This window comes from Henckelia pumila, chromosome 3 (genome assembly GCF_033568475.1).
Source record: "Henckelia pumila isolate YLH828 chromosome 3, ASM3356847v2, whole genome shotgun sequence".
Classification (NCBI taxonomy): Eukaryota; Viridiplantae; Streptophyta; class Magnoliopsida; order Lamiales; family Gesneriaceae; genus Henckelia; species Henckelia pumila.
The window spans coordinates 39,579,613-39,604,629 of NC_133122.1; the positions used below are offsets into that span (position 1 = coordinate 39,579,613).

A 25,017-nucleotide genomic window follows, 5' to 3' on the forward strand; every position below is an offset into this window, starting at 1 on the left:
CTGATATGCTGTTCTGTTCTGTTCAATCATAGATACTTCTTTCAGCTGAGCAATAATACAGCTCTGTTCAATCTGACCATACCATTATGTTCAGTCTGGCCATACAACTCTGTCAGTCTGGGGTGCTTACATCACCCAAAGAACAATATTCTCTTCGATTCTGGGTGCTTACATCACCCGGGGAAATTCTTATAATAACATCGATAAGAATTTGAAAATTTACAAATCAATAAATTAATCAATTCAATTTCAAAAGTAGATCAAGAGTACATACAATTTATTAAATCATCGAATCAAATACTGCATAATCATGCAATACTATAAATGCATATGACTCACTCTACCCCGCTCAGCTTCTATCTCAGTCCAGAACCTACGCTCTGATACCACCTGTTGTGGGGACCTCGAGTTGCTAATCTCATTTTAGGGCAGCTAATGATTAATTAAATAATTAATCAAACAATTAAAGAATAATAAACCAAGAGCAGAAATTTTAATTTTTTTTTAAAATTTCAGAGCCTCGCTCGATCGGTTAAAGTCATCCGATCGAGCGAGCGTGAAAACAAAATTCTCGGTTTGAACAAAAATTGGTCTCGCTCGATCGGTGAACATCACCCGATCGAGCGAGCCCCAATGTATTGCTCTCGGCTCCATGTTTCACATGCCGCGCTCGTCGGTAACTATTACCCGATCGAGCGGGCACACTCCCAGAAAAATGACAGAGCAGAACTTCTTGCTGTCAAGTCTTGGTACAAGGTATAAATCATAATCAAACTCAATCCCAACATGTTATCAAATCTAAAAACATGCATATACACTTGTATCAAGTCCCACATATAAAATCATGCATTTACTACATTGAATAAATAGCATAAAAACATGCAACATCAAGCTACTCAAATTTTCAAAAGTAAACTTCTAAAATACAAGCTTCATGCTATCTATTATTCTCCATCTTAAACCCGAGTCCTCACGTGCTAAGTCTCGTTCCCAACCTGTCAATGTCATCTCAGACCAGCTCCTGCCCCATCTGTTGTGATTCACACATACAAAACAAAACAACAGCCGGATAAACTCCGGTGAGAAATCATTCTCAGTATAATCGACATATAAATGCGTTAAATAAATTCATATCAACTCTAAACATATCAACTCAAGAATAGAGTAAAATAACGCATATATCGACTCAACTTCAAATCAAGACTCAATTTATATAGCGCGCTAGAAAATAAGGCTAACCGCAACCTTGACATAGAATCAATTCAATATACAATCATATCAAAATCAATAAAGATCCACTACCTGTGATGGATCGACAATAACATAACAAGTTCATAATCAAAATAAACATAACTAGTATGTGATTTGGCGGACTACTCAAGATTCATCAATCTTGAGTATCATAGTCCTGAATCTCGATATCGTTTTATACCTTCGTATTTCTTCTGTTTTGAATGCTTCAAATCTGAAACATAACATCAAAACATTCATATCAATCTTCATTCTAGTCAATCATTTCATAATCGAATCAAATTCAACAATATATCTTCAATCAACATCATGTCAAACCTCACTTCTTCTTCTTCTTCTTCTTCGGTTCGAATTCAATGTTCTTGAGTCGTTAGCCTTCCAAACTAGTCTGAAATGAAAGAATAAGGATGCTACAACATCAGCAACATCGTAAAGAACATCTCATCTAAGTCATAGGCTATCAAACCGGCTTCAAAACATTAATCGACGGCGTAGCGACTGAAAATCGGTAACCGACGAAATATCGAAATCAATTCGAACTTCATTTCAATATTCATATCAACAATAATCATCACATATCAGCTGAATAACATCATATTCCCAGCATATCAAAAGTATACATTCGAGATACATGCTGTGACAACTCATGAGAAATCATACGACTTCAAATAACCGATTCGACATCGATACGGAAAAGATATAACCCATCAAAATCAAGATTCATGTTCAACGTCTGATCATTCCAACATACTGATTTCGAAATATATCAAAAACCACACAATACTTACATCAAATCGAATTCCTCGTTGCAAGGATTCCAGAACACTTTTCGAAATTGAAATCAGACGATCGGATCAAAAAATATCAAAGTTTTAATTGTTGGAAATGGTTTGGAGCCTTTCTTCTCCTTCACTCTCGGTTTTTCTCTTCAGATAAGATGAAGAATTCTGATATTTACAAGCCTTACACGTTTTTAAGGCAACTTGCAAGGAAATTGCTTATTGGCCCCTCAACTCTTCATTAATTGCAATTTAGTCCTCGACCAATCATTTAATTCAATTTCAATCCCAATTAATTTAAGAATATTAGAATTTAAATCGAAACTCTAAATATTCCCAAAATAAATATACTCGGATTAAAATTAAATAAATTTGGATTAATTAAATAATCCTGGCCTTTTACACTTTAGCCCTCGAATCTTCGATATTCTCCAATCAACCCCTGATCGGGTTTCATCTTCAAAATACATATTCTTTAATTTCCGAAATATGGAATTTAATCTCAAATTCCATAAATATTCAAATCAAATATTTATTCTTTTAATTTAAGAATTCTCGGAATTTAATTTTCAAAATCCGTAAATTCTCAAATTAAATATTTTCGGCTCGAAAATTAAATCTATCATTTCCATAACTTCTCAAATCAATATTAGCCCTTAATATGAAATTTAATTCTCAAATTCCACAATTAATAATTTAATATTTTCGGGCCTTACAATAAGTCTTAAAAAAAAACCTTGAATTCGAGAGTCGCTTGAGAATTATTCGAATCGAGCTCGAAATCGAAGAGTAGCACTACTCCGTTGAGTGGTAACTCAAATTCAGTTGCTGCTTTTTTCCTGGTCTAAAGTTTAACTCCAATCAAAATTTTAATTTAAGTTTGATTCAAGCTTAATTATCTAGCCATACCAAACAATCGCCCAAAGTATAAATTTGTAAGTTTTCACTTCAAATGGATAAAATCAAGGCAATCATTTAGAGCTCGTTTGACACTAACATCCTAAATTCAAGTAGAATCTCATATTCGAAACACAATCATTATAAACTAATTCGCAAACCATACCCGTTTGTTACAGAGATTAGGTAAATCTTAGATTAGAATGTCGATTGATAAGTGAAGATAAATATGTATTTAATAGTTTTTTTTATGTTTGATATGATTTTTAAAAGTGAGATAAGTTAGTACAAATAATTTAGATTGACCAAAATACCCTTTTCTCTCTCAATTATTAATCAAGTGGACCAATTTCTTTTTACCCATGTGATTTTCATTATTTATAATGAAGGAGGTAGTTTTGTAAATTACTTTTGTAATCCATGTGAACAAATATAATCAAAGATAGATTGTGTTGATGAGTTGTCCATGTGCTAGTCCAACTTTTGTCAATTCATATCACAGTCCATGTTCAAAAACCAATTCAAACATGGGCTTAGTTATCAATCCAGCAGATATCATGTTTATCAAACGGGGTTCACAAACATTAGAGTCCGTTGATTGGAGAAACCGAGAGATTCAAAAACCATTTTTTTTTTCTTAAAAGTAAAAAAAAAATTAAAAAAATAGCTTATTTAGAAGTTATAATTTTTAGGTTTTTAGCTTTTGTTTCTAAATTTCATTATATATAAAAATAAAAAAAAACATTTTTTTAACATATATCCAAATGCTACAACTATTTTTGTTTTTTTAAATAAAAATACTTAAAACAAACTGAAGTCGTTTAAACATTTTTAAAATTGTAGCTTCTGTCAAAATAGGCTTGTAATCAACCCCATCCATCCGGATAAGGTTTTGAAGTTGAGAGTTGGCAAATTTTATATATAATAAAATAATAATAATATAATATTATACAATCAACAATATGTTAGAATTAAGATATGAGTTCTGTAGGAGAAACAAAAATACATTTAATTTTAAAAAAACACAAAAGAAAGAAAGAAAAATGGAAGATATTTTGCAGTTTCTTTTTCTTGCATACACTTGTTAGGCAAAAAAAGAATAACGATCTTATCTCTTTTTCTCTGGAGAACACACACAAACATGTCTATATTATCCCCAAACCCACACATTCTGTACAGAGAGATCCACCAAAGGGAACCCCAGCAGCTTCACGCCTGGAGCTCCGGACCCGGTTCGATCTTCGCAAAATCAAACGGGTTCGGATTCGATCGGAGCAGCAACGAGTGGAAAGGAAGAGCTAAAAGAGATTTCAGGGCACATTCATTCTGGCCAGAGCTGTTCAAGCCCGACACTTTGGAGATGGAGCCAATTCAAGATTGTGACCAGTTTGATCAGATACTAGAGCAAGCTAAACTTGCCTCAAAGCCCATTGTCGTTGATTGGTCCATCTCTTTTCCTCTCCTCTCATATCCCACACTTTTTTTCTATTCGTGAAACGAGTCGACTTAATTTATATCATATGATCGTGCTTTTATTCGTCCTCTAATCCCATGAGCCAAGTGCACGAGTATAAAAATGGTGGGATGTTCGTTTATTGATTTACATGGATGAGTTTATGATATGTTAAATAATTATGTGACAGGATGGCAGCTTGGTGTAGAAAGTGCATTTATTTGAAGCCAAAGTTAGAGAAATTGGCTGCTGATTATGATACCAAGTGAGTTGTGTTCGATTTTCTATTCGTTTCTTGATATTTTATGGCGATGTTTTGCATTTGAGATGGATTTGGTTGAAATGATAGGGTGAAATTCTATTGTGTGGACGTCAACAATGTGCCTCAACCACTTGTAAAGCGTGGAAACATATCGGTATGTCGATTTTTAGCTAGAAAACTATATTTTCGTCAATTTTGATGTGACATTATTTTTTTTTAATCTCATTTTATTTTGGCTAATGTTTGTTGCTAACATTTGTGTTTTCATTGTGCCTTTCGTGAAGAAAATGCCAACAATTCAGGTTAGTTTATTATCTTGTGTCATACAGTTGATTTGGTTTTATAATATACCCAAATCATGGTTAATTGACATTGCATGGTTTTTATATAGTATCTTCATTTTTATTAATTTATAAGAATGTGTGACGCTTGGCAGTTGTGGAGTGACGGAGAAATGAAAGCGGAGGTGATCGGAGGCCACAAGGCATGGCTTGTTATCGAAGAAGTGAGGCAAATGATCCAACAGTTTGTATAAAAAAAAAAAATAGAAACAATAATCTCTGCCATATATCACAATTATCTAATGTAACACCACATGTAAATACAAGTTCTTGATTTTGTTTTTTTGGTTGATTGCTTATACATATCAACAATTCTAGGCATGTTTCACCTGAAGAAACTGCCATCTTCTACATCTTAACACACCCCCCCCTATCGCGAGTAAACCATGTATCAATCCAAAATTCGGGAGAAAATGAACCAAACAAGTGAAAGGGATATTCTATGCTACATTACGCTAAAAACAATAGATATTCACATGAACATCTCACTGGAAAAAAAAAAAAAAGTGGACCTCATCAATATTTTTTTTTGTTTTTTCAACATCATGTTCATGTGAACGGAGAAAAAATGGGGTGTATCTCTCCTCATGTAGCATATAGACTACCCCCAAGCAAAGAGGCTTTTGTGGCTTCTAACCCTTGCCTCGAAATTCATAGGCTTTGTAATCACTTTTCACCAAATTAGATTGGGATGAATCATCTATAAGTGACCAACTTAACTCCACTAAAAGGCTACAAATGCCCAAAGGTAGCATTTCCCAGTGGATAAGCCATATTGCAACAGTACTGGTATGAATTACAACTTTGCAAATGATTTGTCAAGGGCCTCAGCCATTTTACTAAAGTAATAAACAAGGAGAGGTTGAAATAAAGCAAATACGCACAACCAAACATGAGCCACAATCACTCACAGAAGAAAATCTCTATTTTGATAGCCAGACAAGTCAGGTCTTGTGTCAAATATGCCAAATTAAATAGTCGAGTTAAACATTGCATAGTTCTATTCTCGCAAGAATAAACCTGAAGCATCATTCATATTCCAAAGCCAAAAACTGCCCGTATTCTGTGGAATATGATATCTCTCCATCCCCTCTCAGTATTTTCCACCACAGTTGAATTGCCATATCTGCAATATCTTAGCCATTTACTCTCAAAGCAAATTGAAACTTGAAAATGACAAATTCAAAAATGTCAAAAAAATGTTCATCCAGGGACACTGACCTGTCTTCTTCGGGTACATCAGTGTGTGTGAGCTTGACGACTGTCACCCCAGATTCAGGCTCGTCGAAGCTAAGCCGCACCTGCATGGATATCACCATTTCTTATCACTATCAGCAAATCGAGTAACAAAATGTTTGCCTAAACTTGAATACCTACAAGGTGTGTGAAATGTATAAACACATACAGAATCACACATTCATTGGACGATGATTAAATGAAAGATATGTAGCCACACAAACGCTAACCAATACTGCGAAAGCTACAGAGACATTTGCTATGAAACATGATTTGAGGAAATAGAAACCGCAACACAAGTAAACATGAATAAACAAAATGTCGCAGTTCAATCCAAATTTTTTTTAGAAAAAATATCCAATCTTCCAAACAACTACACAGGAACCTCTAAGGACTTGGTTACATTCAACCAAGGAATGAATGTCATCTTTCAGTAACTCAACCTAAAAGCCACATATTCATAATGTGCATTATACAAATCTAATTCGCAGTAGTAACAGATGGTTTGAACACATTAAAGCTCAAGATAGTTCGGATACTCTACCGTTGACTGGATTCCTTCAGGCCAGCTACCAAATCGCCAGTTCTGAACAATCAACTTTCCCTCCAGCAACTCAACATTTTTCCCCGTCACTGAACCATCAAAGATACTAAACTCCCCTCCCACCTCTTTATTTATCCGAGCATTGCTTTGAGTAAACCCCTTCCACCTATTCTCATCCATTAAAATCTCGTACAAATCCTTAGCTCGACAGTTAAACTTTTCAGTCATAGTAATTGTCTTGAACCCCTCCTTCCTCTTCTCCTGCTTCTTACTCTCCTTAACACTTGAGCCACTGTTACTGGCCGAAATATTATTACCCGAACCAGCAGCAGACCCAGAATCAGAAGCTGGTTTTTTTACCGTCACTTTCTTAACTTCCAAATCATCCTTAGCAGGCCCACCTTTCGCCATTGCATCGACAAAATCTCTAACTTTCTCGAACACAAACGGCTTCCCTTTCGCAAGAAATGCTTCCTTCACCCTTTTTCCAACCGGCCCATCATCTTTTACACTAATTCTAATCTCGGGATCCTCCCCAGCATTCTCATCGGCTATGTAAGGAAGCTCAACAGTACCCTCGGTATTCAAAATCACAGAACTACCGTCGGAATCTTTGACCTCAGCCTCGTAAGAAAGAACCAAATTTAACTCATACCCAGGTATTATTTTCCCCTTTCGAACGTTGAGGTATGCTTCTCCTTCGAGTTTTTCGATGCCTTTGGTTTTGATGTAGAGATTTCCTTCGCCAGAAAGGATTGTTTTGTTGCACAGAAGGTTGGTGAGGAAATTCCGGGACCAATCAAGGCAATCGGTCTCCGCCCAGTGCCAGTTGTGGACGTTGGCGCCATCGGCGCGGTCTTCCACGATCCAGCGTTTGTCTCCCTCACCAATTTTGGCCATTTTCTTACACAGACAGATGCTTGGCGTGCGTTCTATAAACTGATTATCACTCTAGAACCCTACTCGAGAAAAATCGTTTTATTTTATTGAATTAATTAATTAAACATAAAACAAGAAACTACGCTATTTTTTTTTTAAAAAAATAAAGAAAATATATTTGTTTCGGATTAAAATGGACCGAATTTAGATCGATCCGATTAATTCAATCCGTTATCAATGCTCATGAATAGAGTTCAGTCTACCAAGTGTATCATTCTAACTATAGATATCATGACTCATGATCATGATAATTATGTATGTCAACTCTGAGATAAGAAATTTATTTAATAATACTTTTTACGTACAAAATAATATATTTTTATAAGTCATATCGAAAATATGTCTTACAAAATTGAACCGTGACACCATTTGATAGACGTTATTGTGTATATTTTTTTAGGTTACAAGACATTGAAATTCTAATGATCTCGTGTAACAATACCGGATTTATCAAGTAAAACTTTCAGGGTGCTCACAAGTCATAATTTGTTCATATATATATACCATAAGATTAATGTTACAAATAAATTTATTCTTAATTTCTATAAGATAGTCGGGCGCCCGATCAGCACCTAGCGCTTAGGCGGGGACTAGGCGGATTTCGCGGTATATCAAAAAAATCACATTATATAACTCCAACACAAAAAAAACATCAAATTTAAAAATGATTTCAAGTATATAGCTTCTTTTCTTTGTTCAGAAATTAAAAGTACAGCAAATGAAGATGAAGATTGGTCTGGGTAGAAACCTTTTCTATTTTCCGGACTCTGGCCACTTCGTTGGATTCCTCACAAATGAGGATGAAGATGGTTAGGTCAAGCCAACAAGTTATTTTGGCTTGTTGGACTTTAGTTTGAGGCCTCATTGGCTTTCATTAAAAGCAAAAAAAAAAAACCAGAACGTGCATCTTCCCTTCCCCAACGCCTAGCCGCCTAGGACGCACAGCTCAATTAGGCGCCGCCTACTGCCGCCGATGCCCAGGGCGGCCGATTATCACCTTTCCGGCGCACAGCTCAATTAGGCGCCGCCTACTGCCGCCGATGCCCAGGGCGGCCGATTATCACCTTTCCGGTGCGGCCAGGGGCCACCTAGCGCTTAGGCGGCGCCTAGGCCGAATTTTCGAACACTGGAAAGAAGAGTATGAATAACATTGTACTATAAATTTTAAAAGTTTTAACATTTAACCATGAATCACTAAATATTTTAACATATACACCACAATCCTATCACCAAAAGCTTGATCTTCAACACAACCAAATCCCATCCAAGAAATCAAGCAGAGCATGATGCAGTGGACATAAATCAATATTTATATTTCCCTTAATTGAGTACTACTACCAACACATAACTTGAAGTCGCACAAGACAGTATATGATTGAAACTCATAGATAAATCACTTTTTCTCGCTACTAAACCAATACAAGAATGTTACAGGAAATGTACCAGAAAACAAGAACAAAGACGCCAATTGCTCTATCACCCCTAACACAGGGTCGGAGCAACATTACAAAACTAAGACACAAAGCTCATAGCCAAAACAGCTAATGGATAATCAAATACAAATACGTGTAGAATGATAAAGACACAAACACAGGTGACAAGACAACGGCAACATACCTTCAATTCCACCATACATTACCCTCCCAGAGTGCATTTTTCGAAAGTTGCAGAAGCTCTCCTGATAGAGGAAGAGGCAACAATGATAAATATAAATGAAGTCTGATGTGAAAATCTGTCGCACGCCTGAAGTATGATTTATATACACGATCTGGCCAATATGAGATAGCACTAGACACAGAAGTTGTTCGAAACTAGCACAGCAAGGATGGATTGAACAGGCTATATGTGATTCCAATGGCAATTAGTACTGTTAGTCGCATGTTATAATAAAAGCTTCCCGGCTGAACTGGATTTCAACTGGCTGTAGAATTCCGTGAAGTCCAACCGGAACATGAGAAACTTCAAGTCAACATGTTGTTGTATCGGCAATTGTGAAATAAAACCCTCAAAAAGTGATGAATATTCAGTTGCAGTTGCATCAACAGCTTGCCCCATATTTCTAAGAAATTCCCCGGCTCGTCTTGTAAGTTCTTTCCTGCCTTCACCAAGCCAAGAACTGGGTTCTGAAGATCTGTTACTTGATTGCTTCCTTAATTTGGCTTTGTCCCGATATGAGCAGGAAGTCTCCGTGGTTCTGGATTTATTACAAACAGCAAGGAGAAAAACTAAGAAACAGTACTCATCCAGTTTAGTAGGAGAATAAAGGATGCAAAGAAAAAAACAATACCTTGATTGCAACTCATTTATGCCTTCGTAAAGTCGATCTGCATGACTTCGGAATCGCAATATGAGGTCAAATAATGTAAAAAGGGTCTTGTTAAGGTTTTCAGATCGTTCACCTAAGAGAGACTTTTCAATGATTGAGTGGAGGTACTTCTCATGTGCTCCAAGTAGATCATCTAGATCTTTAGCTACTTCCATTTCCTTGGAGAAATTAGACCACGACACCTCCAGGACTTCAAACATTATGTAGTACTGAAGATTTGTGACAAAATGATTCATCTCGTCCCAGAGAACTTGGCACTTCCTAGATGTCAAAATCAACTGCAACGTAACAGCACGTGGCAACTTAGAAAAGAACTGAGAAGTAACACGGTTTGGTTTCATTCCTTTCCAAACACCAATCAGTGCATGCTCTATCCTTCTAAGCTTCCACAAAAAGTTAAAGATTCTGAGATACCTAGACATGACAGATTCAGTGAAGACAGTATTCAATGGAACTCTTGCATCATATTCTAATGAAAACACATCCCATCCTCTATCTCCTGTCTTATGTGGCATCATTTTAACTCTTAACCTATCCAGCATATCACGATCATCGTACTGCGCATTTGATGATCTAATCGCACTTTCCAAATTTCCAGCAAGCTTGAATGAGCTTATAGTGTTAGCAGGCTCAGACAGCTCAGGGCCAACGATATCCATTAGGTACTGAACAAAATCACCTTGCCCAAGAAGTAAATATCTCTTGATTGCAAGGCAGTGTTCTCTGAACTTATACCGCGTATACATAACATCCAACAAATGCTTGTCTATTCGCTTTGCTGCTTCTGCTACTAAAGATTCCAGCGCATCAGTCTCACCATATCCAAGATCACCTCTCCTAGTAGTGGTACCAGCTGCAGCTGCCGCTTCTTTCGCCGCATCAGCCCATACTCGATCCTCGCAACAAACTCGAAGGTAATTAATGGACTTTCCAGTCCTTAGGATGCGTTGAGCAAGAGATTGAGATATGAAAGAAGGAAGCATTGCATCAAGTAGACGATAACCTTCCCTCCAGAGACAATCTGCTTTCACAGGTTGACTTACAACAAAAAATTCCGCAAAAATATCCTCGAGCTCCCCTTCCAATACCCAGCTCCTCACCATTTCAAAAAGTGGGGAACATACTTGACGAAGTAGCCTTTTCATGAAATCATTTACAAGCGGATCACCATGTTGAGCACGCATATGAATGGCACCAGCCATAGCCCCACCTTTTAGAACTTTACAACTATCAACCAAAACAGCCATTAGCCTCATCTTCACCATGGGTTCAGCAAACCAAACTGACAATCTCCTCAATGAGAGATAGTTCCCTGAGCATGCATTTTCAGAGACTAAAGGAATCGGATTCATTGCCTGCCCTTCAAGCACAACCAGTAACTTGTAGTATACCGACAATTCATCTTGTAATGCAGCACAAAATGCTTGTCCAACAGTCCCAATATCCTCAGCTGGAAGACGATCCATACTCTCTGTTATATACCCCTTGACCTTTCTAAACAACCATCCAAGCTCGCAGAGCTTCCGGACCATTGTCCTAGTAGCCCTTGGAACCTTGACAAAATCTGGAAGAATATACTCATCGGCCTTATCATCAAACTTCAGATATGCCCCATCAATCCCTTGGCATGCATAGAGCACATCCCTCACCAATACCTCTTCTGAAACCTCATTTTCTTCCTTAATCAAGTCTGCAAATTCCCTATATGCCATATCTCGAAGATTTTCAGGGTCCTTTGTCACCATCAATACCCCTCCATTCCATCCTTTCTCCACAATCTCCTTGGCTCTAACACGACTCGTGTTCTCCCTCAATCCCCTCCAGTGCTTCACATTTTCATTTAAACCCACAATATTATCTGAATAATTGCCAACATCCCATTCGCTCCGACCTTTATCCAATTTCCCAAGATTGCTCAAACCCCTCGAATTCGACCCGTCAAAACCCCTCGAATGATCAAAACGGCCATTAAACCCTTCATCACCCAAATCCTTACTCGTTTTCACAAACCTACCACGACGATCACTCAATACGTCACTCTCATGTAATGCTGGCAACCCGCCAGCAAACACAGAATCCAAAAACCCGTTAGAAATCTTATCCGAAAACCGATTTTTCTTCAATTTCTGATCCTCAGATATTCTATTCAGCAAATACAGTACAGCCCACTTATTTTTCACGCACCCGGGACCGTTTTTTAACGAGAACTTAGAGTATAGATCGGCAAAAGTTAGGGCTTCGGAGGACTTACCGGTAGTGGCGAGCCGGCGCTTGATGGACTCGACAACGGAGAACTCGTCTGCGGAAATGGAGGGCTTCATACGGCTGGAGAGGATGCGGAGAGAGTACTTTAGGGCTTGATTGTACTCTTCCTGAGTGGGGACTGAAGAGGACGTGGGATTGTCGGGTGTTTGAGAATCGGAGAGTAAGCGGTGAACAAGTTCTTTGACGAGATCTACTACTCTCCGGTCGGCGTCTTCCATGGTGGAATGGCGGCAGCGGCGGCGTCGCCGTTGTACACTGAGTTTCGTATTTTGAGATTTTTTGAGTTTTTAATTTGTTATTATATTGGGCGGGGAAACGAATAATATGGCAAATGGAGTCTGGAATTCTGTATATTGAATTACAATTAAAGAATTTTAATAACCAAAATATTGATTAAAAAATATTAAATACACAATTAATTATCAAATAGAGATATCACTTTGGCACAACTACAAAAGATAACAAAACTAAAATATTATACAGAATAGAAGATAAAATATTGGTGTGAATTTTGAAGAACAATGTATTTCAAGGCTGGATTCAAGATTATCAAATCTCCCCCCTCGTTAAATAATTTTAATTTAGTCAACTAATATATTATATTTTATGATAATAAGCAATTTTAAATATTAAAAAAATTAAATATTTGTCCCCATAAAATTTCACAAGTTCCTTTCTCATTGAATCATCTCCATTTCATTTCATTCTCCAAACGTGATTCTCATTTCAATGGAGAGATCACAAAACACACCTGAAACTCAATCTCCTCAGCACCTTTTCCAACAATGGCTTCCCAATAATTGCCATCTTAATATTAGCCATTGCAGCCATAGCATTCCTACTGATCAGCTAACTACATTTTCGTGACCAAACGTTACTTCATATGGCAACAAGTCGACCCTTTACGGCGTTTTTCCTTCATGCGAACACCGCCAAGTGTAATCATGCATTCCATCTGGATTGCATTGATTTATGGCTTCAGAACTGTTCCAACTGCCCTTTATGCAGATCGGCCATTTCTGGTCGAAACCGCTTTCGGCTTGATAAAATATGGGCGCCTAATTCATCACCTCAAGATCCACAGCCAATGGCAGGAAGTGAAGAAGACTTTGCAGTGATTGAACTAAGTGGGGAAGATGGGAATGGTGGTTTAGCTAGTACACAGCAGGAAAAGAGTCAATTTGAGTCGTTTCTTGGCACAACCTAGAACCCATTCATCAAGAAAGATTGAGCAGAATGTTGGGAAATCAAAACCAAGACAGTTTCAGCATGTTTCTTTCGATCATGGGAGATGAAGATATTCAGATTTCAGTTCAGCCCATCAGAAGATCTTTCTCTATGGACTCCGCGGTGGATCGCCGCGTTTACTTGTCAGTTCAAGAGAATTTACGGCGAAACGGGATCTTAGTCAGGTCAAAAGCAATGAAAGGAAGCAGCAGCAGAAGCCAAAGATCGTTTTTTTTCATTTCGACATGGAAGAGGATCAAGAAATGCAGTTCTTCCCATTGAGTTTTAGCACGCAGAAGGAAAGTTACCTCCCTCAATTAAAATTTTGCATCCACTCCTTCGTGTATAGTAAATGGAATCAAAAAGCAGGCACATGCAAAAGAGTTGTTACACTATATATATTTCTTGTTGCTCTAATTTTTCATGAATGAAAATTTTTTTGTTCCAAGTTTGGGAGCTTTCTTTTATCTAGACCACAAGGCGTGATTAAGGAGCCAGCGATATTGCAAATTGAGTCAAACTGGGAAAATACATTATGAGGTTCAAGATAGTGCGATCTTGGGGGAAATATCAGATCCTAAGCTTGCCAGAATCTCTTGAAAATATTATTTTAATCGAAAGCCCACATGTTTCAAATATCATTTGGCTTATATATATACATGTACAAAACTTAAAAATATAGAACCAGTACACTTTTGCTGCTAAATCTTGTGCTATATTAACCAAGTAATTGTCATTTTCCAGAAAAATGTGAAGCCATTTCAAACAAATAATAAGAATGTATCATCAAGCATAGCAAAAAAACTTGAAATGAGCAGCAAATGCAGCTTCAAATGGTTCCCCATCCAAGCCATTCAAGCTGACCTTTTACATGCAAATGTATCTTCAAAAATGTACCGACAGCCAGACTTCTATAATCCTTTTGACCAGTGAATGAGAACATGATCCATGTGACAAACTCCACTCCCCAAGTAAAAATATTATTTTTACTTGTTTTAAAATTTATTCACAATTTTGGTTGAACTTTGATATTGTTGGGAAAGATAGCCAAAATTAATTGACTTTTATGTAGCGGAAGCTTTTGATTCTTTTTTCCTTCAGTGATACTATAGGATCAAAGTGTTTCCATGATATCAATATCAATCAAGATAATAAGCACGAAGAAAATGACACAAGGATTTTTACGTGAAAAACCCAAATTAGGGAAAAACCACGGGACCTAAGTCCACCAAGAAAATCTCCACTATATCAATAATGGGTACAACACATTCCTAGAATAATAGAAGATAACAACAACGCTCCCTAGAACAACTTAGGGGATACCAAGAACTTCAAGAATAATAATTCTTGGATGACACACTCAATCTCACTTTACAAGTGGAACTCACACAAATCTAATCACATAGAAAATTTTTTCTGATGTGGAAGATCGGACATCGCCGCAACCACAGAGCATACTAAAATTTATCTAAATGACTAGGCTACAAAAAACACTATTTATTGCTTGTGTTTTTGGAATTTCTTGGGATGATTTGAAACAATGGTTTTGGAGTGTATTTTGAAACGACTCTAACTCTATAATTATTAAATAAATATGCGGAATTTTTTTTTTTTTTTATATTCCTACTAAACAAAATATGCACATATATGCCCATACATACATGCACAAAATAAAAAGATTTAAAATAAATAAATAATTAAATAACTTAAATAAAAATTGCATTCTTTAAATAAAATAAATATCTGAGTCAAACATTTAATTAAAAATACGGCATAAGAAAAATGATGTAAAATTTGCATGCACTGAAATATTCAAATAAAATATTCAAAACTCACAACCACTGAAAAATAATATAAAATGTGTAACATGCTGACATAATAAAAAACATGCAATGTGACTCAGACATCTATCACGGTCACGGGGTCACTGCATGTCCGCTCATAGGTCCTCGCCGCCGGTAGGAGCTACATCCTCCTCTACGAACTCACCTGCACCATACCAATGTAGTGAGCCTAGAGGCCCAACATGCTAACATAACAAGGGTTTAAAATAATTTAAAACAATTAAATATTAATACATAACATATACATGAATGAGCATGCTTAAAAATATCATGGCATAAACATAACTTAAATTAACTTAAATAACATAGACATACATAATACATAACATTGTTGAGCAAGGTAATTTTCTAACATCGCATGGTTGTATCCGTAGTGTAACCTTAAATCATACATTAAATACTGATCAGCGTGGAAACCAACGTACGTGGCGGTGACGAATCACCTCTTAAATTGGCAGTAAACTGCCCTTCAATAGTTCACATATGGGGACGAATCCCCCTTAAATTGTCACACTACTTCAACTTCCAACATAAAATATTTTATTATTGCTCAACCTTAAACATTTAATTATGCATAAAATTATTTCATGAATGCATGTACTTAAATAAAATATGTGTCCTTCATATATATTTAATTTAATTTCTTACTAACATATAAATTTTAAAATAACTTAAATGCATAAACATAATTAAATATATAATCAGGACACATGCAATTTCTCATGGATTGTACTGGACTGCTGGCCCTAACACTCAAGCCCAATTACTTAATTCTGGCTCAATAACATACTTAAGCCCAATAAAATTGTTCTAAGCCCAATTAAAATAATTTAAAGCCCATAAAACATTCTAGGCCCAATAACCACTTAAACTGGCCCAATGGGCCCAAAAGCCCAAAGACTGGCCCAATAACTTTCATGGGCTCAAAAGCCCATAAAATTAATGGACTAACTTAATTAAAATTTTAAAAGCCCAAATAAAATTATTTGGGAGTCCAAATAGTTTTATTTCTAATTAATTGACCCAAAAACAAATTAATTCATTAAATACTTTAAAAATAAAAAGACTCGAGCCCGGCCCACCAACCCGGACCCGGACCAACTTAACCCGACCCAATACCCTACTGACCCGACCCGAACCCAACAGAAAACCCTAAAACCCGACGCCCTAGCCTCTTCTCGGCTGCGGCCGTGAGCAGCAGCCACTCCGTGGCTGCTGCCGGCCTGCTCCGGCCGCCCCTGGCCGAAGCGCCACCGCCCAGACCTAGCCCACGTCTGGGCGGACCTGACCTGCCCCAGCCCCAGCCCCAGCCCCCATGCAGCCTGGACCATCGAACCCGAAGCCCTTTTTCCCGAAACCCTAGACTGCACCTTCCTCGGCCGAACTGCTCTAGTTGCTTCCCTGGGCTCGTTTGGCTCGAGCCATTCGAGCCATTCGAGTCCAGACACACCTAGGACACCCTAAGGATCCTAGCCAGCAGTTAGAACACACCCATGGCATCAAAACGTGAACATGAATCATGAAAACATCAAAGAACCGTGCGTCTTCAACCTAAATCAAATCTTTCTCTGAAAAACTTTAAAATTTCGATGCCTAAACATTGCACACACTTTAATATCTGATAGGTACAAAAATAGGGAAGAAAAATCATGCCTTTCACCGGAAACGAAGAGAAAAACGAGCGTGGGACGATTCCGGGACGACGGGACGACGAGCAACCTTGAAACTTCGAAGAAATTCGGCTATGGAACTACCTTGGAGATATCTGGCCGAAGATGATGAAGATGGTGGGGTGAGGCGGCTGATAGCTTTTGGTCGATGGGTTTGGGGTAGATTAGGTTAGAGTTTTATTTTAATTAAAATAGGTTTTAGGATAATTAAAAGTTTTAAATATAAAACCTAAAATTTTAAAACTCTAAATAAAAGTTAAAATCTGATAATTTAAGTTAATCATATACAAAATCCCGAAATTACAAATTTAGGAAATTTTAAAAATAATTAAAAGTCATTAAAATGGCTAAATTTGGATAAAAATGGACTCCTAAAATTATATAAAATTAAATACTAAAAATTTTGAGATAATAAAACTCAAAATAATATTTTAGGGCTCTAAAAAGGCTCATGAAATTAATTGGCTAGAAAGTTGTCATCTCGTCCGTCCACGGTCCCGTCTACGCGATAAAATAATTAAAATACTAAAAATCATAAAAATCACTAATTATGGGTTAAATGCTTAAAAAAATAAATTAAATCATGCACAAATAATTCACATAATTATTTAACCCATAAATCTAAAATTTAAATAATTAAATATCCTAATTATGCATGCGGATTTACGTATTTAAAATACCGGGTGTTACATATTTATAGGCAAGATTTTGGATGTTAGGTAAAGTGTAAAACCATGACAATTTGAATGGTATCAAGTTTGGTAGCCATCAAATTTGAGTTGAATAGTTGAATCCAAAATGAGTTGAATTCCAACAATTCTCCCCCTCAAACTCATTTTGTGGATTCAATCAGACCCGCTGCACTTCTACAGCTTTCCAGCTTTTCTTTTGGCAATGACTTTGTGAACATATCGGAACCATTTTCATCAGTATGTATCTTCTCAAGATGTAACAACTTGTCGTTTAACGCATCTCGGATCCAATGATACCTCACATCAATATGCTTCGATCTTGAGTGTAAACTGGAGTTTTTACTCAGATGGATTGCGCTCTGACTATCACAGTAGAGTGTAAACTTGTCTTGCCTTAGGCCTAACTCTTGTAGAAACTTCTTCAACCATAGAAGTTCTTTGCATGCTTCGGTCGTGGCTATGTACTCGGCTTCTGTTGTGGATAATGCCACACATTTTTGAAGTTTTGATTGCCATGAGACTGTTCCCCCTGCAAATGTCATCAAGTATCCGGATGTGGACTTTCTAGAATCAACATCACCAGCCATATCGGAATATCCATTTCACTGCTGACCAGTGATCTTTGCCCGGATTTGAGAAAAATCGACTTACCACGCCAACTGCGTGAGCGAGGTCAGGTCTCGTACACACCATTGCATACATCAGACTGCCGAATGCTGAAGCATAAGGAACACTTTCCATTTGTTTCTTTTCTTCATCACTTGTAGGACATTGGCCTGAAATTAGTTTGAAATGCCCTGCAAGTGGAGTGCCAACGGTCTTTGCCTTATCCATTTTGAATCTTTCAAGAACTTTCTGTTGGAACACTGTCGTTCTCCGGATCGAAAAAGAAAGTGATACCCGGTGCAGCGAAAGTTTTAAAATTTTATATGGAACGATTCCATATCATGGATATCAAATTCCTACGATTAAAATTGATAACATAAAATTTAAATCATATAAATTTTACCTGAAAATCTCGAAGCGAGATTATGGACACCAACAGATTAATATGCTCTTGTTGTATATCCCAGGAACTGATGAACGAACAATTCTTCAATCAGGTCCACGAACAGAAATTTAATCCCTCTGACAGACTGCACTAGAAAGTCTATCAGAAGTTTCTACGATGAGATAGAACAGATATGATCTATTAAATCAGTCTGCAAATTCAAAAATTCACAGACTGAATTTTCGAACACTGTGAGAGAGGGGGAGGGGTCGGCCGAATCCCTTGAGAGAATGCTCTCTAGGGTTTTGAAATTTTTTACCTGTGTTGTGTCAATTTCTGTACTGCAATAACTTATTTATAATGTGAGCTGCTAACAGCTTAGGGCCCATTAGTCATAAGTTCAAGTCTGACAAGCAAAGCCCGCATGTTCAGAAATTAATATAAAATTCATCGTGACTCAGATTGATAAACCAATTTCACCAATGTGCACAGAAACCATTTCTGCATCTTTTAAAGTCAAGATAAATTTTCTGAATCCGAATTCAGTGGTTTCCAAAAATGTCCATCAATATGTCATTTTAGGAAATCTTACTCCCTCTACTTTTAAATAAGAAGTCCTACTTTTTTATCCACTAAATTTAACTTTTAAAATTTAATTATCTCAACGGAGATTAGAAATCCATTACTTGTGTGACCCTCAATGGTTCAGGGATACAGCTAGCCGTGGGCTCACAACTCCTTGTGACTCGGAACAACAATTTCCGACTTACCCAACGAATCATGGTAAGAGCGCCTAGCAACATCGCCCCATGATTCCCTAGGTATCATTGATAGTGCCTGCAAGAACCAATAGATTTTGGTTAGCGCACAGTACGGTCCCTTCAACCATATATCCCGATCGAATCAACAATCATTGGTAAATCGAGAGTCGTTCGAGATTCGATAACTATGCAATGCATCTTGAAGATCAAATAGTGACATCGCATGTGCTACTAAGAAACCATTTCTTAAAGCACATCATGTACTCTGGCCAGAGATTTGTCACACTAATATCTCCTCAGATTGCATAGGATATCCACACTCGCAAGTGTGCGGTGAATCCTTGAAAACAAAGCATCGACTCCTATATGTGTCGTAACTGTACCCAATCCCGAAACCTGATGACCCTAATAGAGTCGGTAAACAAGTCAAAGCACAGTACTAGAATATAGAGTCTCAATGATGTTTCAAGTAATAAGGACTAATGGTGTACAACCAAAACCACGGAATATATCCACTCGATAAGTGATAACCACTTGGAAAGTTTGAATAGGGTAGTTCGATCATTCATCATATGAATATCCATTTGCATGCTTCGAACATCTCTATGTTCCATACCAATGAAACATGGTACTCGGCATCGCAAATGCTAGTCTCAATCTCGAGCGATCCTTATCCTTATTTGTGGACGGCTCAATTGACTAGGAACTGCTTAGAATATACAGTGAACATAAGATGTGTTTCATGATAGTGATCTCTCTATATTCACTATCTCATCTTACTTTAGTATATTTAAGGTCTTTATCAAAATAACAATAGTATATCATTATATAATAATAAGATAAAGTGAACGCCATTTAAAGAACGTATATTATATTAAACAAAGATTGTTTACAAAAAGAGACTCTCAAAGCCCTTAGCCACAAGTTGGCTAGCGGGGCATCAACTCTTTCAATCTCCCACTTGCCCTAAAGCCAACTAGTCATACTACGTAGTCCCATTGCTTCGCGATGTTTGTCAAATAATGGTCCTGGCAAGGGCTTAGTAAGTGGATCAGCGATATTGTCTGCAGAGGCCACTCTCTCGACAGTGATGTCTCCTCTTTCCACGATCTTCCGGATGATGTGGTATTTCCTCAGTACGTGTTTGGATCTTTGATAAGAACTTGGTTCCTTTGCTTGAGCAACGGCACCCGTGTTGTCACAGTACACCGGGACTGGACCAACAGCTTCAGGAATAATGCCCAACTCTTGGACGAAATTCCTCATCCAAACGGCCTCTTTAGCAGCAGCTGATGCCGCAATGTATTCTGCCTCAGTGGTGGAATCCGCTGTGATGTCTTGCTTGGAACTCTTCCAAGAGACAACACCGCCATTGAGCAAGAACACAAATCCAGAGGTTGACTTCGAGTCATCCACGTCACTTTGGAAGCTAGAGTCGGTATAGCCTTCCAATTTCAGTTCTCTTCCTCCATAAACCATGAATACATTCTTAGTTCTTCTCAAGTACTTAAGAATATCCTTCACGACTTTCCAATGCATTTGACCGGGATTGGCTTGATATCTGCTCGTGACACTCAGAGCAAATGCCACATCCGGTCTGGTAGATATCATCCCATACATGATACTCCCTACGGCTGACGCATATGGTATGTGTGTCATTTTCTCTATCTCTTCGTCAGTCTTGGGACACATAGACTTGGATAGAGAGACTCCATGAAACATAGGTAGATGTCCTCTTTTGGACTCATCCATTGAAAACCTTTTCAATATAGTGTCGATGTAGGTAGCTTGAGTAAGTCCTATCATTCTCTTAGATCTATCTCTATAGATCTGTATCCCTAGAATATAGGACGCCTCACCCAAATCTTTCATCGAGAATCTACCTGACAACCATATCTTTGTTGACTGCAACATCCCTACATCATTCACAATGAGTAAGATGTCATCAACATAAAGTACTAAGAATGTCACAGCATCCTTAACTACTTTCTTGTACACGCACGGTTCCTCCGGGTTCTTGATGAAACCAAAGTCCTTTATTGTTTCATCAAATTTCTGGTTCCAACTTCTTGATACCTGTTTGAGACCATAGATCGATCTCTGAAGCTTACATACCTTATGCTCACTTCCCATGGATGTGAATCCCTCGGGCTGCATCATATAGATTTCTTCCTTAATGTTTCCATTAAGAAATGCAGTCTTCACATCCATTTGTCATATCTCATAGTCATACCAAGCTGCTATGGCAATAAGGATTCTTATGGACTTGAACATTGCGACTGGTGAAAAGGTTTCATCATAGTCAACTTCTTGTCTTTGAGTATAACCTTTTGCAACCAATCGTGCCTTGTAGGTCAGTACCTTACCATCAGGCCCAAGCTTTCTCTTGTAGATCCATTTACACTCTATTGGAACTATTCCATCGGGAGGATCTACTAAAGACCAAACTTGGTTTGCATGCATCGAGTCTATTTCCGACTGCATAGCTTCAAGCCATAAGTTCGAATCAGCATCAGAAATTGCTTTCTTGAAGTTTCTCGGATCACATCCATGTCTGGTTCACTTTGATCCCCTTCAAGAAGAAGATCATATCTAATAGGAGGCCTAGAAGTCCTCTTGGATCTTCTAGTAATAGGCGTGTCTTGTGATGATTCTTGAGGTATAGGATCGTTATTTTGTATCTCGGGTTCTTCTCGAATTTCTTCAAGTTCCATCATCTTGCCTTTCTTATCCAATAAGAACTCCTTCTCCAAGAAGGTGGCATTTCTTGAAACAAACACTTTTGTTTCAGTAGGATGATAGAAATAATATCCGATAGAATTCTTCGGATACCCTACAAAATAACATAAGGTGGATCGACTATCCAACTTATCTCCTACTGTCTGCTTCACGTAAGCAGGACATCCCCAAATCCTCAAGTACGAATACTTAGGAGCTTTGCCATTCCATAACTCGTATGGTATTTTGTCCACTGCTTTAGTGTGGACGTTGTTCAACAACAATACCGCCGTTTCAAGAGCATAGCCCCAAAACAAAGGTGGGAGCTCAATGAAGCTCATCATAGATCGAACCATGTCCAACAAGGTTCGATTGCGACGCTCCGAAACACCATTCAGCTGAGGTGTCATAGGAGGAGTCCACTGAGAGAGAATCTCATTCTCTTTTAGATAATCCAAGAACTCGGTACTTAAGTATTCTCCACCTCGATCTGATCGAAGTGCTTTAATAATCTTACCTAGTTTGTTTTCTACTTCAGCCTTGAATTCTTTGAACTTTTCAAATGATTCAGACTTATATTTCATCAAATATAAGTACTCATACCTAGAATAATCATCAGTAAAGGTTATGAAGTAGGTGTGACCAAATTTTGTACCAATACTAAATGGTCCGCAAACATCTGTATGGATCAAATCCAATAGATTTTGACTACGCTCAGGTTTTCCTTTGAAAGAAGATTTAGTCATTTTTCCTTTCAGGCAGGACTCACAAGTAGGTAGAGAGTTAATATCAGACATATCAAACATGCCCTCTCCCACTAGCTTGTTCATTCTCCTTGAGGAAACATGACCTAGCCTAGCATGCCAAAGGTTTGCCGGGTTTTGATTATCAATTTTCCTTTTATTTGTTGTTACCGGTTTATCAACATAATTAATTGGAACGTCTTTTAATTTTAAGTTATATAGATCGTTTTCAAGTTGTCCACATCCAATTAAACATTTATTCTTGTAAATATTGCAAATCACATTCACAAAATTGCAAGAAAAACCATCTCTATCAAGCATAGAAATAGAAATAATGTTTTTAACCAAATCTGGCACATATAAAACATCTCTAAAAAATAACTTAAAATCATTCTGCAAAATTAAAAAAATGTCTCCCACAGCTTTTGCTTCAACTCGAGAACCATTTCCGAGCCTCAGCTGGGTCTCACCCATCCTAAGCTTGCGACTTCTTGTCATCACCTGCAAATCATTGCAAATGTGAGATCCACATCCGGTATCCAATACCCAAGAAGTAGTATTAAGTGAAACATTTATTTCAATATAAAACATACCCTTCGCAGTTCGCAACTGCTCGAGATATTCCTTGCAGTTACGTTTCCAATGACCGGGTTTCTTGAAGTGATGGCAAACATCCTTGGATTTTTCCACGTTTGAAGCCTTTGTCTTGTTTTTCTTCTCGGGTCCGATTTTCTTGGATGGGGCAGAACGCTTCTTACCCTTTGTACTTGGCCCCTTCTTAGCAGAAGAAGAGGAGCCCACCAAGAGAACCGGTTTATCCTTCTTTAAAGTGGCTTCATAAGTTACAAGCATATTGACCATCTCTTCAAGGAAGGCCTCTATCTTGTTCATAATGAAATTCACCACAAAACCGTCAAACGATGAAGGAAGAGAGAGAAGTAATAAGTCCACATTGAGTTCATGCTCCAATACCAATTCAAGCGTTACCAACTTCTGAATGAGCCAAATCACGCGTACCCCATGATCACGGACCGAAGTCCCTTCATGCATGCGACACGTCATTAACTCTTTTACAGTAGCGAACCTTTCAGCTCTCGATTGAGCCCCAAAAAGTTCCTTGAGTTGTACGTGAATGTCAGCAGCATTCACGGTATACTCAAATCGCCTCTGGAGTTCATCAGACATCGAAGCTTGCATATAGCATTTGGCCTTGATATCATGGTCCCACCATTTATCAAGTTTGGCCAACTCTTCCGGACTTATATCAGCTTGTGCTTCCTTCGGAGGAGATTTTTCTAACACGTAGAACATCTTCTCCGAGGTCAAGACAATCTTCAACTTACGGAACCATTCCGTATAGTTTGCGCCAGTCAGTTTGTTTTGTTCGAAAATCGAGAATAGTGGATTACGCGAATTCATTGTAATGAAATACTGAAAAGAAACAGACAATTATCAGTGATTTGTTTAATAAATATACTAAGACATAAAATATGGCGAAATTTATTTTATGAATCTCACTCCCACTATTTTAACGATTTCACTACCCTCTAGTGAAAACGAGAAACATTTTCTTTAGTGGGAACATGGAGTCCAATTGACAAACTATAGTCCCGAATAATATCAGCCAACCATAATTTTCAAAAGGTAGAGCCCAATTGCTTCCAAAGCAACCTCCATATTTTTACCTCATGTCCAATAAGGGCCCAATAATATGACGCCATTTATTGTGACACGTCAAGATGACCCATCAATATTAAGTTGTGATGGACGGTCGCCATGTGGATCCCCAATAATATGAGCCAATCCCATGGGAGTTCCACCTAACTTACAACATGTGTCGATCCAATGTACAACTTTTCGACGAACGGGCCCCCCAATAATATGAGCCGGACCGTATCCGCGGGTAGCATCTCATACATTGATCGTTGATGGAAGGTAGGAACATTTAAACAATATTTAAATGCCCTTTTGTTTATCTTGATATCAATTTTAAATCATATTTAAAATAAGAGATTTTAATTTTGAAAAATTTGTCTCATCATTCAATGTTTGTATGCTTGCGGGATTCATACAATTTA

At 37.7% G+C, this 25,017-nt stretch overlaps 3 protein-coding genes and 1 pseudogene across 3 annotated transcripts; 2 read left to right on the forward strand and 2 right to left on the reverse strand.

Moving 5' to 3' along the window:
* Positions 1-3,995: 3,995 nt before the first annotated feature.
* On the forward strand, positions 3,996-5,265 carry LOC140891884 (thioredoxin-like 3-1, chloroplastic). The gene is made up of 5 exons (XM_073300555.1): positions 3,996-4,370; positions 4,571-4,645; positions 4,730-4,796; positions 4,927-4,944; positions 5,079-5,265. Exons 1-5 carry the CDS (start codon positions 4,069-4,071, stop codon positions 5,175-5,177), a joined length of 561 nt encoding a protein of 186 aa, XP_073156656.1. The 5' UTR covers positions 3,996-4,068; the 3' UTR covers positions 5,178-5,265.
* A 625-nt stretch (positions 5,266-5,890) lies between these two features.
* Positions 5,891-9,437, reverse strand: LOC140887710 (uncharacterized). Its single transcript, XM_073295144.1, has 4 exons — positions 9,320-9,437; positions 6,764-7,722; positions 6,205-6,284; positions 5,891-6,109 (listed from the first exon to the last, which is right to left on the reverse strand). Exons 2-4 carry the CDS (start codon positions 7,661-7,663, stop codon positions 6,016-6,018), a joined length of 1,074 nt encoding a protein of 357 aa, XP_073151245.1. The 5' UTR covers positions 7,664-7,722; positions 9,320-9,437; the 3' UTR covers positions 5,891-6,015.
* LOC140887709 (gamma-tubulin complex component 3) lies at positions 9,078-12,580 on the reverse strand. The gene is made up of 2 exons (XM_073295143.1): positions 9,990-12,580; positions 9,078-9,896 (listed from the first exon to the last, which is right to left on the reverse strand). Exons 1-2 carry the CDS (start codon positions 12,509-12,511, stop codon positions 9,584-9,586), a joined length of 2,835 nt encoding a protein of 944 aa, XP_073151244.1. The 5' UTR covers positions 12,512-12,580; the 3' UTR covers positions 9,078-9,583.
* Positions 12,581-13,176: 596 nt separating this feature from the next.
* LOC140888524 (RING-H2 finger protein ATL16-like) lies at positions 13,177-13,809 on the forward strand (annotated as a pseudogene).
* Positions 13,810-25,017: the final 11,208 nt, after the last annotated feature.